The sequence below is a fragment of the Rhyacophila brunnea genome, unplaced genomic scaffold (genome assembly GCF_057557595.1).
Source record: "Rhyacophila brunnea isolate RB1 unplaced genomic scaffold, BYU_Rbru_1.0 scaffold_1, whole genome shotgun sequence".
In the NCBI taxonomy this organism is placed as follows: Eukaryota; Metazoa; Arthropoda; class Insecta; order Trichoptera; family Rhyacophilidae; genus Rhyacophila; species Rhyacophila brunnea.
Window position 1 is genome coordinate 53,147,894 of NW_028232751.1, and position 19,280 is coordinate 53,167,173.

Here is a 19,280-nt window from a genome sequence, read left to right on the forward strand (position 1 = left end):
GAAATCATTATTGTCTACCATATTATTTATGTTTGAAATATTATAAAATGATAACAAGCTATATTATATTATATGCATGAGTAGGGTCGTTTATGAGGACGCATCATTTTTATGTCCATTAATGAATCATTATATTATCACAAGTTTACTATGTGGAACATCCAGATATTGTAAGTTCTATCTAACTAAACCTATTATTATATTAATATTATAATACCGTAACTTCCATGGGCACAAAGAGGAAAATTGGCAACCTTCTTATTATAGTTATACACTTATAAATAATAATGGTCATTTCTGATTATATTTACTTATATAATATATAGCATTGAGATCAAAAAAATACGCGTTCATAGAGCATTGAAGACAATATTGTTGTCAATTTATTACATTCAACCAGAACAATAATTTAATATATTTTATTTGTATCAAATACCTGTTAATAATGCTATCATTATTATCAGTTTATCACTATTATCACTATTATCAGTATCACAGTATATTTGATAAGTACGACTTAATATTTACGACCACCTACCATAATTTTATATAAATAATACAATATGATTGTATTTCTAATTTACTTTCTTTAAGCCATGTTCGATCCTAAGAAGATCATATCGGCCTCTTCAGAGTGGAGACTGTATTAACAGATTATGACGCATGGTAGCCACTTGCTCAGCCAGTTAGGTACTAATACCCTGATGTATACGTACACTATACTACAATACTCTGGGTCCAAACACATATTGAAGCATGTGAATTTCCCAGACCCGGGATTCGAACCCGAGACCCACGACATTATAAGCCTGATGTGCAACCGCTCGGCCATCGTGATTGTAATTAGCTTACCTACCCTACCTATTTTCTTCTTTCTCTTCCTTGTTTTTATTAGGTATTTTTAAGTGTACTTTTTAGTCATGAATTTGATCTCTATACTATACGGTCTTCTATTTCTGATACGACATCTCAAGGTGAACTGTGATATGTCCAACTGTATACGTGTAAACTTCAGGACACGGTCACCTCTACTTCTGTGATTTGTCCTGTTGCTTGACCTTAATACAACTCTCGTCAACAAAAATATGCCATATAATTCTGATAAAAAGCTATACTTACATAATATTATTCTATATACATTTTTAAAAAAAAGCCAGCGATGCAATTATATTTATTAACTGTGTATATTTCAAAATTGTACTTGCGCGATACTACATAATATTATGTACCTACATAAGTTTTTAAGCTTTCAATATGTCAAAAAATATAATTATGTATATGCCTTTGCGATTTTTAAATTTTGTATTGTGTCCACCTACTCTGGTTCTCACAAAACATGATTCATTGATAGGAAATTGTGACATAAAATATTGCAATAATTGTTGGGATTGCTGGATCAGAATTTATGTTTTTGTGCGCCCTAAATCCATAATAAAACATGTCTCTAAGCGTGAAATATTTTTTATGATTTTTTTCAATTGCATATGAGTGGTTCACAAGCATAGTGAACCAAGTCCATTCTCGTTTTTTTTTGAGTAAGCTAGGTTCAAACATAATATTTGAGTATTTCTTATTCTGTAAGGGTATGATTTCCATTACATAATAACTAAAAAGTATTCAAACTAACACTTTAGAATTCTAATTATACCCTTACAGAATTAGAAATACTCAAATATTATGTTTGAACCTAGCTTACCAAAAAAAACCAGAAAAGACTTGGTTCACTATGCTTGTGAAACACGAATATGAAAAGTTCGTCGTCCTATTGTATCCACTGATTATAACGTTTATTTTCAATATTTCAGCAACCCCTAATGATAACACAATATAATTTCGATCGATTATAATATTTTGTCCAGTTTTTGTCACTAACTAACTTAAACACTAAACGACCGCATGAATTTTATGTTGTAAAAAATATTTACCCCACGATGGTCGCGCTGTTTAAGCGTCGGCCGATAGCGTCGTGGGTCCTAGGTTAGAACCCTGGGTCTGGCAAAAATACACATATTGTTTTTTTCAATTTGTGTTTGAGTCAGAGTATGGACCTAATAGGTTGAGCAAGTGGCTGATACCATCTCTCATAAAAACAAAATCTGTTAATACAAACCTCCACTCTGTGGAGACCCATAATAAATGATCTTATTAGGATCGAACATGGTCGGAAAAAAATATATTGTACTTACGTCCAAATATCTACTCAAAATAAAGTATGTACCTACCCACATTTTGTAAAGATAAAAAAAACTCGTTGAAATACATGATAATAAATTTATTTCGCCTTATATTTTTAATTGATGCGAATCTAAAACTATACACAATATTATTCTTTGCATTAATTCATGGATTTCTTCTACATTTATAAATGATTTTATCGTGCATTATCTGCCTTTTAACGAAGACAGTCTTATGTATGATTATTGATTACCTTCACATTTATGTTTTTTTAAGTTTATTATCAAATAGATAATGGATATTTTTTCAAAAGCGTAATACGGCTTATTGGCTTTTATCGTAATACTGATTACGACTGATTGGCCAAAAAATTGCAATAGGAAAAACTTTGAATTTTATTCCTTCAGAATTGAATTTATATTTTCCATTTAAAATCTGATACAATCTATCAATCGCTTATTTTTTATAATATTATGTTGTTTCATGGATACGGTTCGCGCGAACTGATCTTATCGTTCACCAACTGTCGCAAACTGTAGCACTTGACATGGAAATATTTACGAACCGGAGCGCTTGATAATGTATCTAATGTTGTGTCTATATATATACATATATATAAATGAATGTTTGTTTGTCTGTCCCGCATGCGTTCTTATACCATGCATCCGATTGTGATGAAACTTTGGTGAATTGTTACCAAAATCAGCCATAAAAATTGAATTAATGTTAATATTGAATCTAATAATATTGGAGTCCGTATAGTATACGGTCATCTCTTTCCGATAGAAAGCTCACGGCGAACTGTGCCAGGGTGAAACGTTTTACGTACAATTTACATGTAACCATTTATTTGACAAGAATTATATTAGATACATAGGTAAGTACTAACAATAATATCGGATTTTCCGTCTATCTGTTCGTACATAATATGTTCGATTATAGCTTAATAACCACTGGACCAATATTGATTAAACTTATACAGCGTCCAGAGTCCAGTGTTCCTCAACCGGTGGTCTGCCTAATCAATCATACATAGGTATAGGTACAAAAAAAATTGCAATTTGCAAAGTTACGAAGCTGTCTCCTATTTTTCAAAAGACGAATGTTTACGATTGAAATCTATGTATTTAAATGTGGACGGGACTAGGAAGTAAAAAAAAGTTTTAAAAGAGCGTGTTGCTCTGTTACCCAGTATGCGATGAATAATCTGCAACACTGACTTTGTTTATTTACTTAAAATTAAAGAAAACAGTGTGCTAGTAAATTTTGCGGTAGACGGTGTGTCTAAACATTTTTTCATATCGCGAGATTTGAAAGGTTATTAGTTTGTTATTGTTTGGTGTTATATTTTTTTATTAAAATATTTGTAACTGCTCATTGTACACAGTGGTGGTAAATTACAATTTATTTGAGTTAAAAATAATTTGTTATAAATTTCGATTTATAACATTTACGCACCCGTCCAGTCTCTTTGATTTATAGCGATTTACGGATTTCAAATCCTTCAAAAAGATTGTATTTATGATTTTCATTCGTAAAAATTCAGAGGTATCTTTGCGTTAGAAATTTTATGAAATTTTCCAACTGTTTTAAAAAATATTGTATAATAGTTACACAGCCCACAAAACAATTAGTAAACAGAAAACAATAATTTTACCACGTTTTTCTTAGCTCGTTTTCTTGTTTGTCCGGTGGTTGTTTATCCAGTCCAAATCTTGGAATCGATTTTTGACTAACTTCCCGACTAGTAACTAAATTATTAATATATACATGCGTTACTATGGAAATCAAAATGACATTTCAGTGTTCTATATTTGTTTGTTTGTTGCAAAATAGCAAAAAAATGATTTGTTGACAATTGCTTTATTTGTCCTAAATTATTAATATATGGAATTGTCAAGTTTATATGATTCAACAGAAATTTAAATAACGTGGTATATAAAAAGTTCTTTTTATCTTCTAAGAATCCCAATTCTACTTCGAGAGGTCAAATGAAGATTTTCAAACATTGAAATAATCAAGCCATATGTTAAAAAGAGCCAATAAGGTACAATTTTACTATAAATGTGTCTGAATGTAAATTACGAAAATATGATTAATTTCTTGTGTTACAATCGATGAAATTCAAAGACCCCGATATGTAATTTGTGGTGAAGTTTTGGCAAATGATTCATTAAAGCCTGCAAAATAAATTCGTCATATGGAATCAAAGCATTCAACCGTTAAAAACAAACATATTAATTTTATTTTTGAAAGACAATTAACATCATTAAACGCACAAAAAGGGTATTGCAAACTCCGAATGAATCTAATTCCTCAATAATTGTGAAATCATCATTTGAGTAAGAATGTCTTTACAATAATATGATGGTGGATGTGTGCACGAGTCTTTGGACAATCAAGTACGAAAAATTTACATTGCTTTATGTATTATTTTTTATATATTTTTATATCCCTTTATTTTTTTAAGTTAAAATTTGAGGAATATGGTTAAATTTTGAAAAGAGTGGTTAAAATAACACATTTTTATAACGAGGGTTCCGTGAAACTTCATACACCTTCCAAGTGGTCCACGATACCGAAAATGTTACGAATCACTGGACTCTAGACTACGTTATTCGTACAATTTTCTCTGTAGTTTATTCATCCATTCACACGCTAATCTCGATATATCAAAATAACCTTTCCTAAAACAACCCACTTGGAACAATATTAGGTGAGGTGCGGATAATAATAAATAGGAATAAGTAACGGATAATCACAAGGGTAAGAATAAAGTCTGTGTTAATAATTTCAACAATTTGATATGAGGTACTGATATAAAAGCGCACGCCTAGAAATCTAACAATGAATAATACGAATCACTAATAATCAATATACAATTTTTAATTCGATAGCTATTTCGGTGTTCTCGCCATCAACGAAGCAAACTGTTTAGTATCGATAGTGTTTTGTAACCGAAATTTCTATCGACTAGAAAAATAATTTGTAGAATTTATAGTTATATTATATTTTTTTCTAAAATGCTATTCTGACGATAGGTAAGTATCAACCCTAAATGTTATCGCAATTAATAAGAAAAATATATCACTTTTGAGTTGATTAATTATTCATGATTACATTTGCAAATAATATCTTCTGATAAATAATAAATGATTATCTTGCCATTAAGTCTCATTATAATTAATTACATTTCATCGTATTATTTTATAAATTTGAATTAAAAACTTCTTATCTTATAATCTTGTGTTATATCTTACATTGAATAGATTAGATATAATGTAGGTACATAAGTACAATGAAATAATTATCTAACGACTACGTAGAAAATAATATTATAATTATCTAAATATAGCTATATAATTTGATAAAATATTAGCGGTATAAGTAATGTAGATTCCAGTGGCGAAAGTATACAAAAACTATTATGGCTTGGTTGAGGGAGAGTATAATTGATTTTTAAAAACTAACCAACACCATCTGTAAATTGTAGTATTAGTTCAATCAAAACCAATACGTATGACTAACAAAGTTTAAAGTGTACTATTTATGGCGGTTCTTCGCAGCCTACCTCCACCCTTCGCCACTGGAATCTACATTACTTATACCGCTAATATTTTATCAAATTATATAGCTATATTTAGAAAATTATAATATTATTTTCTACGACGTCGTTAGATAATTATTTCATTGTACTTATGACTGCCAAAGTTTAGTGCAGCGATACTCAACCTGCGGCCCTTTAAGATTTTATGTGCGGCCCGAAACACATTATTTATTATCAGGAATTTCGTATACCTTGAGATTCGTTTCGACTTTGACGCACAGATAGTGACACCCGAAGAGGATTGTCATTATGGTCCACATCAGATCTGGTATAAGAGTGTTGCTATTGCCCACGATTAATTTAAAAAACACGCATAATTTTTTAAATCTCCAAAATATTTTGTAAAAAAGGGGGGGGTTTCATGATTTTTTTCGTCACACCAGTAGTGATGCGGCCCGCGTTACTTTACAAATATATGTATTTGGCCCGAAGAAAAAAAAGGTCGAGTATCATTGGTTTAGTGTGTACTGTTTATGTCGGATAACTGGTAGATTCATATTATATTACAATATTGATTCATTCGGAAGTAATATAATATGTTTAATACTCAACCTAATACTATAGAATACAATTTTTGCTTTTAATGGTAGATAAATGTTAAATTACTGTAGTATGATTTGCATTAGGTACGTGGGGTATTGCAGAATTATTAATTGTATTCAGAAAAAATCATGTTTTCCTTTAAAATATTCAATAAATCGTACAAAGCAGTGACCGAAGAGTGAACGTATATGGAGATAATCAATAAATTACTAAACTATAATGTAAATAATGTGAAAACAATCATGAATTAGTAATTTTAAAAAAAAATGCCCGATCCTAATAAAATCATAATAATATGGTCCTCCACAGAGTGGCGTTTGATTAACAGATTTTTGTTAGTCACTTGCTCGACCTATTAGGTCCATACTCAAACACAAATTGAAAAACAATAATATGTTAAATATATCGTCTCTGTTCTGGCAGAACACAATAAATGGAGAATACTAGTTTTGAGTAATTTGACTATGAAGTTGTTAAAATGTTTGAAATCTTCTATCATGTGAGTTTATTAACTAATCGTAAAAAGGATGACTTTAAAATAAAGACTGTTTATTTATTAAGAAGGTTTCCAGACGGTAAAGTTAGAAATAAGGAACATTTCGGTATAACTAACTCAATACGTCATTTTTTCGAATTAGTGTCTTCTGCCAGAACAGTGACGATATTATAAGTCGACGCTTAAGCCGCTCAGCCATCGTGGGTGAAAATTATTTACATTATGAAAACTCTATAAGTAAATAGGTAGTCTATATTGTACAATATGTATTAATTTAATCTCAAACGTACTTAAATTAAAAAATGATTATAAAATATAATTTAAATTATCTGCTAGGTGCTCTTCAATAAGTTTGTAAAATTGATAAAAAATACTGGTTCGATTGGCAACGTCTGTAATTATAATAGTGTACCTATTCATATAGCTGGCCATCACGGTAAAATACATGTGTGTACATATTATTATATAATTACTACCTACCTATATACTAAATCAGGTTACATATAAATCGTACGTATTACATTTCACTGTAGCACAGTTCGCCGCGAGCTTTCATATCGGAAAGAGATGACCGTATACCGTATACCATACGGTCATTTCTCATTTTGACAAAATTCATGAATCAAGAATGAAAACCTAACCTGACCTAACAAATAATCCAGTATATCGGCTATTTTCAAAATTTGTTTGCCGTGGCTTTCTGTAAAGTAAACCGACAAGAACCGTGTTTTATTTAGACATGACTTTTATCTCAGTAATATACGACGAAGAGAGGTTGGACGGTCTTTCATATACTTACAACTATATATTTCCGATACAACACTCCACGGTGAAGTGTGATACGGCGAACACGACCAAATCAATCTGCGCTAGTTGTGGCACTTGGGTACTATGTCGAATGCTCGTAATTAAATGACATTTTCAAGGTAAACGTAAAACAATCGTTTAAGAACGAGTATTAATGATTGTCACCGATACATGCCTTTTAAACACATTCTTTTATCTCACGAATTCTACATAATAATGTTAGGTATGTTGTTTTAATATCATAAGAACCAATACTCAGTATAATATAATATATTAACAGTTATACAATTTATTTATGCATATTTACATTGAAAATTTCTGCCTGATATAGGTACTTACATCATTTATAGCAGTTAAGTACCTATTTAATTTGTCGAATAATTCTATAATTTCTCATTATTTCTGTGTTTTGCCATGAATATGTTCGTGCGAAATCATTAGCAAATCTTGTTGTGTGTGTATGTTTTACTTACCTATTGATACTGACAATTGCCTATGTACGTCAATAGTGGCAATGCGAGTGATCATATTATGATTATTCTATATGTGATAATACTTATTATATAAACTAACTAGATATACCTATACCATATTCACTCCAAATAATATGTGCATAATATGGACCATACGAGGTCGCATATTCCAAATTCGCGTTCATGTTTTTATTTGGCTTATGTTCATATTTTATGCTAACACGTTCACTTTAACATTGTAATAATATCATAACATGTGGTTGAAAATTCTACCTACTTTTCAATAAAGGTGCATATTGCAAATTTGCGTTCATGTCTTTGACCTCCTGAGATTTGAAATTTACTTAATAACAGTTATACAACCCAAGATATTCAACGCCTCCTGAATGTCCTCACGTTTTACTAATATTGAATACGCGTTTATTATACGTGGCAAACTTTAATGTATATTTACATTATGATCTGGGAACTCAGAAATGGGAACTGAAATACCTAACGGGTAAATAGAAGCAGGCAACCGATCTCGAGTAAGGAAGAATACGGGATACATTTAAACACATGACAAGAATACGCCATACGTCGAATACTGACAACCGCTCTCGGTTTATGCATTAACGCTCATTTAATATTGGTGTATTACACACGCTATTGCACGTCTATAATGCGTGGTTCATCTGCTTGGGCATCTGCTCCTGAGACATTCCCAGGCGTAAAAAACTGCTGATCATCCAAACGTAGGGTCTCGTGATACGCTCGATGAAGACCGAGTGTGGTGCGGGGCGGGTTGATTTGGAGGGGTCTATGTTTGTGTTGTCCCTTTCATTCTTAATTTGAAATTGTCTGCAAATTCTTTAGATGACCAACTTATCATATTATTTATTTTTGGCTATATTGAGAATTAAAGCATTTTCACGAAACCTACTCTCAAAAAGCTGTGATTTTAAGTAGGTACTTATGTGGAGGTCTATATTGCTGGCAGGTTTGGATGCACTCAATTTTCCCCGTACGATAAACCGCCATTACAATATGTATTACAATGGGTCAGGCCTTTTTATATTTCGATTATTTTTTTAAATTAAGATATCGATACCTTCTTATGAAGCGCCTACACGAATTTGTATTCGATTCTTAATGTGCCGCCCCTAAGCAACGCGTGACCTGCCTACCCCACGGTACGTCACTGGCTATATCTACGCGTCTTGTTCAACGCTTCAACTATAATAATTCTGCATTTTTATACCGAGTAGTTTTGCGCATGTCTTATATTGAATTATTTGTTGTACGCACTCTGTCACCTGTCTACACTTGTATCTTCTATGTCAAATAGTTTTAATCTTTTTCACGGGAAGCAGTGTTGTCATCTTTTTATATACTGATTATAATACAAACAACCTATGTAAAAAAAATGCGCTGACGTCCTGTAGTATCCATCTTTCACCCACGAAATACAAATAATACTAATTCTGTTGGGTGGAAATACCAGTCAATAGCAGTCATTTAAATTATGACACGGTAGCTAAAATACATGGGTTGTTTCATTGCAATATATTTCGGCAGGATTGTTTGACTGCTTCTGGAAAATTCGATTCGGAGGATCATAAATGGATAATCAACAGTTGCCAACATACGAGAAGAGCCAGCAATACCCAAACTTGCCACCCTACCCCACGCACGAGCAGCAGCCTATATACCCGGCCCCCAACATGCCGCAGTACCAGCAACCACAGCCTGTGCATCATCACCAGACCAACATTGTTGCAGCACGTAAGTAAAAACAACACAATATGGTATTACAATTACACAATGATCTGGAAGTCTCAAGTCGGTCCGTCCTTCAATCGGACATGTCGGTTATTGCGACTTGATTTCTACAAGGGAAAATATCTCGGGTATGACCATTGATATACTACTAGATGAGGAGTTCCCATACAAGTGTCATTTTAAAAATGTACCACAATATAAGATATTACGAATATCGTCTTATAATATTTCCTTGTGGGTATAATGCGTTAAAACCGTTAACATGGATTCCCGAATTTCACCCGTATTGCCGTGGTTGTAAAACTAAATTTGCGTTCTTGGAATAGTAACACTAAGGGTGTCTGCAACCCAAAGCTTGCAAGCTACCAAAAATTAATGTCTGAGCGGACAGAGCAAGTTGTCATGCGCTGACTATCAGTTAGAGTAAGATGCAAGCTAGATCGGGCTTACTCATAATTATTTCCAGGTCGTTTTCGAGACAAATATTAAGTGAGCTTATATCGAGTTAAGTCCGCTGATATTAAAACAGTAAGTTTTAACACTGGCCGAGTCGCTGAAAATTGGGCATCATTTTAAGAAGCATATGATTCATCCAGTAGTATATGAATGGGTGGTATGACTAAACAACTTAAGAACGGACCTGCACAGAAGCATACTTACTTTCGTGCGCATAGAGTAGGTGTGTAAACGCTGCGCATGGATGTGAAAAGTCTGTTTTACACGACAGTAATATATCTATAGTTTTAGAATGAATACCCCATCTCCATCGGGGTATTACGTAAACCTTTACAAAGACAAGCACGAAAAACTATTGTTTTTAATATGACTGAATATTTAAAATTGATAAAAAAACAGTACAATTTGAAAATGATATAATATTGTTAAATCGGCAAACGAAGCAACTGGTGTACCTACATATTAGCACCATTCAGAAAGTAATGGATGTGACATAAAACATTTTTTTTGATCGGTTATTTCTTAATTATTACACTCCGAATAAATAGAAGAAAATGCTGTGAGCACGATATAAAAATCGAAGATTCTTATAGGGCAAGTGATTTAGGAATAGACACACATTATGGAAAACTTGATAATAGACATTGGTGTGGAGTCGGTTGACAGCAGTGATGCCAACCGTACTATAATTATAGTACAATACTATAATTTTGATTTCGCGAAAAATGTAAAATACTATAATTTTATGCCAAATATACGAAAATACTATAATTTTAAAGGATTCAAGACGAAAAATGTTCCTGTACTATATATTTTTTAGAAATACTATAATTTTTACGCCTTTGTACTATAATCAGCATAGAAAAATATGGCAACACTGGATGACAGCGATGATTATTATTTTCAGAACAGACCAGTGAATAAGATGAGATGTCATAGTAATGCGCGAATTATATTGTAAGTAATTTAAACGATTTGCTACGTGTAATACGGGATGCCGTTTTCGTAACTGACCGAAAACTTGCGAAACTACCCGAACTTCAAAAATGTCATGCTTATATTGTCTAGTTAGGTATAGTAGTAAAAAAACTTTTAGGCACATTACCGCGAACGAAAACCCTTCTCGTCAGGGCTAGGTGTATACAGCAATAGATTAAATCAGATTAGGTATTATTCATATTCTAGGTCAGTGGTGGCGAACCTATATCACGCATGCTACTAGTGGAACGCGAGATGATTTTGTCAAAAAATAATATTTGGGAGATTGAGAAAGACGTAAAACAGCTGGTTGGGCTGACGTCTCCCTTTCTGTACATATTTCAGGACATTCCCAGAATATGTAGTTACCATCATGCTATATCTATTCACAACCACACATACATGACAAATCGGAATTCTAGAATGCCGGTGTTAAATGATCTGAATTTAGAATTGAATGACTTCTCGCTGACAGTTTCCAAGTCCACCAATTATCTCTCACCCATGGCTGATGAAATATTGTAATCGCTAAATGGTATTGTTGTAATTTTCAGCTGTGATGGTGAGTGCAGTGGGTCCTCATCCCCAGCAGATCACGTGCCCGAGCTGTGGACAGCATGGGAAAACCATCATGAGATACGAGAGCCACTCCAACACCCATCGCAACGCTTTGCTCATGTGCATATTTTGGTAAGCTCGTAAACTACTCGTATTATCACTGTACTCGACATTCGCGCATACAGTTATTTGATACGTGATTCGTACGTGATTTTATTTCAATCTCTCTGATTGTCAAAAATTACATATTCGCTGTTATTATCAGCGCATCTCTTCTATACACAAGGCTGCTATCGACGGCTATCGAGGCTAGTTTATCATATTTATGTATTGAGGTGGTTAATTGTTAGAATAATTTAACTGTCTGAACTAATGATTTGAGTTGCCAAACGTAGTGCGTCGTGATCGCTCGATTAAGACCTAGTGTGGTGCGGGGCGGATTTGGTTTGGAGAGCGTGTTTGTGTTGCTCCATCTCCACCCGCCATGTATATGCAGCCACGGTTTGTGTAAACATTTTAGTGCCACACTTCTTTATCCCGAACCGATGCTGCACGGAACTAATGTAGCAACCATGCACCTTAGTACTTAAAGAAAGAGTTTTTGAAAATAAAAAGAACCTTGACTTGCTCTGCCGTCATTTATCTTTAATGACATGAACTGTCCTCTGTAACTCTGCCAAAACAGAGGAGTTAGTTGTTGAAAGTGATGAATCTAAGGAGGGATCGGAATTATTCCGTCCTCCATATGACACAGCAAATTTTTCAAATGCCTCATCAAGTCGGCGTGGCCAATCGGGCCCGTCTGAGGACTGACCCTGGCAAACAGCTCTGCTCGGTCGGATCCCATCAACGGGCAGTCCCAGAGGACGTGTTCAGCGTCTTGATGGTCGTACCCGCATGTGCAATATGGCCCATGACCTATCAAACGAAAACCATGCAGCTTGGCTGCGAAGTCACCATGGCAGGTCAGGAATTGGCTTACCCAGTGTCTGAACTGTCAAGAAGTGCTATGTTTTAACAGGACCTGACTTAGCTGTGTTAACTTTTAGAGCGAGATTCTATTTTCGATACGTTTTCTTTACCCTATTAAAAAGGCTTTTTACAATGTATCGGGGTCGCGGGTCACTACTCGAAAAGGGTTGGAAATATGTGCTCTAATCTAAGTAGGCCTTATTCCGGCCCTGATTATTATTATATTACATTTTAAGAACCTACGTTATGTAATAAAATTATCAACAAGTGTCATTAATTCACCTCACTGTCGCAATTATTTTTTTTCGGCCGTTTTATCTCAATGGGCTTACCACTTCATAATAATATATTAAAGCGCCGGCTATACGCTCACCACAAGCTTACTTGCGCAAATCGGTTTGTCTCGGGAAGCCCGTGTGTGTGGATGGGAAAACTGTACGCGCAATCCAAAAAGCGCTGTAAAACTGTTACCTAGTTATACCGCACAGGCAAGTCGCTGACGTCTAGCCTGCGCATTTTAGGTTTAAATATTTCAAGTTTCTGTCATGCATATAAGTAGGTACTACCCTAAAAGTAAACTGGCTCTGCTCTGATTGATACGGTTACATGTAAATTGTACGTAAAACATTTCTTCGTGGCACAGTTCGCCGTGAGCTTTCTTATCGGAAAGAGATGACCGTATACTATATACGGTCTCCAATTTTATTAGATTCAATATGAACATTAATTCAATTTTCATAGTTGATTTTGGCAAAATTCATGAATTCTAGAATAAAAACCTAACCTAACCTAACAAATAATCCAGTAGATCGGCTATTTTCAATTTTTTGCTGCTGGCTTCCTGTAAAGTGTAAACCGACAAGAAACATGTTTTATTCAGACATGAATTTTATGTCAGTAGAGTGGCCGCCACCTAACCTTGCCATTTGGAATAGATTTTTTTGAATTAAAACGTGAGTAAACCAATCAAGTGCTTGGAATTTACTAATACAATTATACGGCGTACGTGCATAAACCAATCAAGGGATTGGCTTTTACTAACGCAATTATACGGTTGCGTATACACACAAATCATTGTCACTGTGTACAATGGCAAGGTTATCTGGAGGATACTCTACTATAATACGACCCAAAGAGGTTAGACGGTCTTTAATATACAGCCATATATTTCCGATACAACATTTTACGGTGAAGTGTGATACGGCGAACTGCATACGTACAATTTTCCGGACACGGATTGATACGATACTTTATTTATAATATACAATATGTACCTACATCATGCCCCCCACAAGGGGGGGCTGACAGGGCTCTAGCCTGGGGCCCGGGCTCATGAGGGGCCCGGCGAGGCGAGACGACCAGGTAAGTGAGATAATCACACATCAAAAATTTGCTTTAATAGTAAAAAAAGTCACCTGTGGCGCTATTTTCCTTCAATAATATTATTTAAAGTTATGTAGTTGAACAATACAATATTCAATTGTGTATCAATACTCGACATCTCCATAATTCAAATGGATGTATTAAAATATACAATAAAACACTAAACATACATATCAATTTTACCGGGTACACCATTTGGAAAACGCTACTGTAGAGCGTCACACAGCCTTTATCCTTAGCGATACGTAGGGGGGCCCATGACATACCTACTTACCTAATTTTACGTAAAATTGGACTTAAGTACACTGGTTCTAAGGCAAATTATCTATTCTATGAACCCTATCATTTTTTTATAATTATATTGATACTGATCTTTTTGGTACCTACCTAGGTATATTATTTCCGTCACCTATAGATATATTGAATTATAAACTGTACAATGCTATCATTGTTTGTCAAATATAAAACTCGATGATTAAATTACTAAGATAATTTGCATGTATTAAATAATAATTTCTGAGTATTTTATCTCAAAGTATGTTATCTTGTTCTACATAATGCCTGATAGTAGTTTTCTGATAATCGACATAAAGATAATATGCACCGAAAGAATGAACAAGTATTTGTTAAATGGCGGTTCTTTCTAAATCGGAAATTATTGGAAAATCTAGGACATAATTCAAATATTCAAAATTTCAAGGCAATTTTTCTAACTGACCCGTGAGCTGAAACACCTCGCTATGCCCCTGCAATCAACATTTAACCCATTGGAGACAATCGGCGCCGGCCAATTGGGCCGGCGTCAAATTGGACCGGCGTCCGATCGTCCCGGCGGCTAATTGTACCGGCGGCCAATTACCGGAGGCCAATCTTCCGAGGCCAGTTCGCGGTGCCGAATCGTCCCGTTCCCGCTGTTACAGGGTGCGGGACATGGTGAAAATCAAATATTTTTAATCATATTGTAATTTTATTTAAAGTTGAAGTTACTTAATATTATATGTAGCTATGGCATTAGTTATATGGAGTCCGATATATTTTTTTATGAATTATTTGATTTATAACATATATTTTTATTTAAATTTAGTAGGTAGGTAATGAGGTGTTTGAGTGGCTAAAAAAACACAAAACCCTATATTTGACAAGTTTTCTTGATTCCACTGATACACAAAATTAACTTAAAATATAAATAAATAATAGAAGAATTCGATACCTAAAAATTTAATATTTAATGGATTTATTTGAATTTTATATCAATTTTAGTAATCAGTGTCTTTTGAAGTGATCCTCAAAAATTCACTCGATCTCAGTGGGTTAAAGATGGGGCTCAGTGTAGTGAAGATGTGAATAAGAATTTAACATAACAATGTGCATTATTTTATTTCAGTTGCTGGCCGTGCGCTTGTCTGCCGTATTGCATGGACTCGTGCAGGAACGGAAACCACTACTGTCCACGTTGCAATGCCTTCATTGGGACATATAAATCTTAATCACAAGCCTAAAGTCAAAATTTTAAGTATAAACTATCATAAAAAATGCAACATCATCGGTCGTGACCAAAACACATAATAAATTACCTAATCAAAACTGATGAAATGTGAAACTTATTCCTGCATCACACGTATATACTTCAAAGCCTACTATATTCAGGCCGCGGCACGAAACTTTGAATTTCAATCGCAGTGCTAGTTATTGTTTATATTTGAAGAGCAGGCGGAGAGAAAGAGCAATGTCATATTAATCCAGTTTCAGATAAAGTGAAAACAATTAATAAATCCCTTGTTATATTATTTATTAAACTCAAAATTACAAGTTCTTACTTGTCAGTTTAATATTAATTACAACCACAATTCACGTTAGTTAAAAATATAGTTTTGGAAAGAAAACTAAATATAATAATATATTTTTTTGTCAAGTTTGTGATAGTGATCTTTCTTTTGAATTTCAATGTTTTCTTTTTGAGGTCAGTGTTTGGACAGAGCTTACAAAATTATCCACAAGATGGCATCATTAACTCATTTTTAGATTTCTGTGGATAACGATCTTTGCCCTTCATTTCGAATTCAATACCGTTACTTGATTGTAAAAAGTGATATTTGTTTCATTTGAAAAAATACTTTAATAAACTAAATATGCAAGCAAAAATCGTTATCTACTGCAAACAGGTTACCACATTGCATTCGAAGTTACGCAATAACTAGCACTACAATCGGAACCCGCCATTTATTGCCGCAGCCTGACTTTAGAAAGGCTTGATATACCTACTCGCATACGCCACTAGATATTGCGTAATGGAGCATCTTAGACGCAAAGGAATAGTGTTGAATTTGTCAATTTTTCTCCTGGACTATGCATCTTCTCGCTCAAAAGCATTTCTTTTTATCGCCATATCTTGTAGGTATATAATATTTTAATAGGCACCAGATACCAGGCAATACACCAGATTTACTTTAAAAACTGTATTCTGTATTTTTTAATTTTTAATATGGAACCTTAGCAATTGTCATCATTTTATTTTACACACAGTTATTAATGTAACACGACGGTATCTGTTCTTTCCAACGTAGTCAACATTCTTCATTTAGTTGGTGGTTATGCATGATATGTTTATTTTTAATGATGTAGATTTATCTTTATAAACTTTTAATATAATCATTTAAAATGATTCATTCAATGTTTAATTTTGTTTTTTAGACTACTCCCTCTGACAGTCTGTGGGTACGTATCCGGATATCCAAAATGGATAAAAGTTTTTCCGATTGCCAATATATATTTTTCATAACATGGTAAATATAATATGTTATGTAATTCGATGATTGTAAAGTAGCAGTAAACTAAAATAATATTTAAATAAAACTTGATAGCTTGGCTGGTTTATGTAATTTTTTATTTAATATAATGTAGGTAATCAGTGGCGAAGGGTGAAGGTAGGCTGTTAAGATCCGCCAAAAATAGAAAACATTCAACTTTGTTAGTCATACGTATTTGTTTTCATTGAAATAAGGTTACAATTTATAGATGGTGTCGGTTAGTTTTTAAAATTCAATGAAACCCTGCGAAAACCAAGGCATAATAGATAATAGTATAAAATAAAAAAAAATATCTAAAACTATGCAATTAAATCATAAATAACTTTTGATATTTTATAGTGATAGAATAATATTTTTTATCGATTTCAGTTTGGTTTAGGCAAGGCTTAATTTAATAAATTTAAAAAAATAAACCAACAATATTTGTAATATGTATTCTTAATCCAACAAAAACAAATAATTATGAATGAACAAGTGTGCACAATTTGTCGTATCGCCCAAAGTATACCAAAACTATTATGGTTTATTAAAGGCAGGGTTTAATTGATTTTTAAAAACTAACCAACACCATCTGTAAATAATTGTAGTAATTGTTCACTAAAAACAAATACGTATGACTAACAAAGTTTAATGTGCACTATTTATGGTGGATCTTAACAGCCTGCCTCCACCCTTCGCTACTGGTGGGTATAGGTACTGCACTTATCTCTCGAATGCTGTATGCTGAATATTATGCTTTATACCAGATTTGAGGTGAGCCTTTGTAATACGAATACACTAAGTATACCTACCTACACATGATTATTTAGGCATTTATAGAAATTCCACGTATACATAAATACTTATTGCTACCATATCATATATCATAATCTACATATTTAATCATTTTAAAAATGAAATAACATTTATAAGTTATGAGATTAATAAAATTTAACTATATAATATCTATGTATAAATGTTACTTATTTTACATTTAGTATCTACTTATTGCTATACTTACATATTATATTAATTGACTATGACGGAATGAAATACAGTAGGTTCGTCTACTTCTAGTAGAATACTAGATAATATATTGTGGCCGAACGTCATAGCACTGTATCAATATGTAGTGTGAAAAAACAGCCTGATATGCCTTCCTCGAAAAACCAGGCGATTTTTTTTTTGTCTGACGTCTTTGCCACAATATATAAATCGCATTTTTCTTATTGTCTTATTTTTGAAAAAAGTATCAAATAAAAAAATTCTAAAAACATATTATTGTGTCTATCATTTCATATTAAACATACACATCATTTTCATCCATAGATTCCTGGAGGCGACCAATACATATTATAATATTGTCTAGGTTGTCATGCCGATGATTCAATTCAATGCAATTCAATTTATTTTTTAACATATTGTGGACATTACAAATTATAAGTTTAAGACGTTCACAACATAACATGAAAGATTATTATAAAGAAGAAATGTAATAAAAACGATAAAAATGAAGATATAAAAAGAGAACATAATATTAACATACAAAAGCAGTGAAAACAGAATTATACATCTATAGAAGTTCAAAAAAGTACACCGAGTTTGCTAAGGATACCCTATTTTAAGAATTTATAAAATAGCGTCCACCTAAACTCACCTCACCCAAGTGGAATATATCAACACCCGAAGCAATTTGGTTAAACATAGTTATCGCCCTCCCAATTGGCATTAGCAGTGGCAGGTTGATTCTGCACCTTGGGAGAATAAACAACTAATGCTCTCTATTTATAAGATAGTAATCAGGGACACACAGGTCAACACTGCCCAGAATGGCAGAGCTCTCATTTATACCTCGTATGGGTCGAAAAAAATACGTATCTAAATAAAGATCTCTTATAAATTGCAGACTGCAGTATATAGGCATATGATGAATAGGGAATCCAATCCCGAGCCAAAATTCTGATCCCGGGATTTCGGGATTACAATTTGACAATCCCGGGATTGGTATTTTTTTCCATTGTTAATATAATTTTTTTATATATACACAACATTGATAAAATCGGTCAAAAATAAATCTAGTATAATTTATACTATTTAAGATCCTATTTATTGTTAATATTGTATATCTACGTTCAATCTTGGAAATGCATAAGTTTAATGGAGTACATAATATTAAATATATATATTTATATATATATATATAAAAATAATAATGTGAATTTAATATGAGATTGCTGTTTCTGATAGTAAAGACTTAATGAATGGATTAGCGAGATTTAATATAG

The 19,280-nt window shown here is 33.1% G+C and overlaps 1 protein-coding gene across 2 annotated transcripts in view; it reads left to right on the forward strand.

Moving 5' to 3' along the window:
• Nucleotides 1-17,292, forward strand: part of LOC147079954 (lipopolysaccharide-induced tumor necrosis factor-alpha factor homolog) — a 47,743-nt gene extending 30,451 nt beyond the window's left edge. For both annotated transcript variants that reach the window (XM_085947221.1, XM_085947214.1), the window contains exons 2-4: nucleotides 9,659-9,865; nucleotides 11,851-11,986; nucleotides 15,594-17,292. In XM_085947221.1, coding sequence (XP_085803347.1) covers nucleotides 9,703-9,865; nucleotides 11,851-11,986; nucleotides 15,594-15,696 — 402 coding nt within the window. In that variant the 5' untranslated portion in view covers nucleotides 9,659-9,702 and the 3' untranslated portion in view covers nucleotides 15,697-17,292. The remainder of the gene's footprint in view (nucleotides 1-9,658; nucleotides 9,866-11,850; nucleotides 11,987-15,593) is intronic.
• The last annotated feature ends 1,988 nt before the right edge of the window (nucleotides 17,293-19,280 follow it).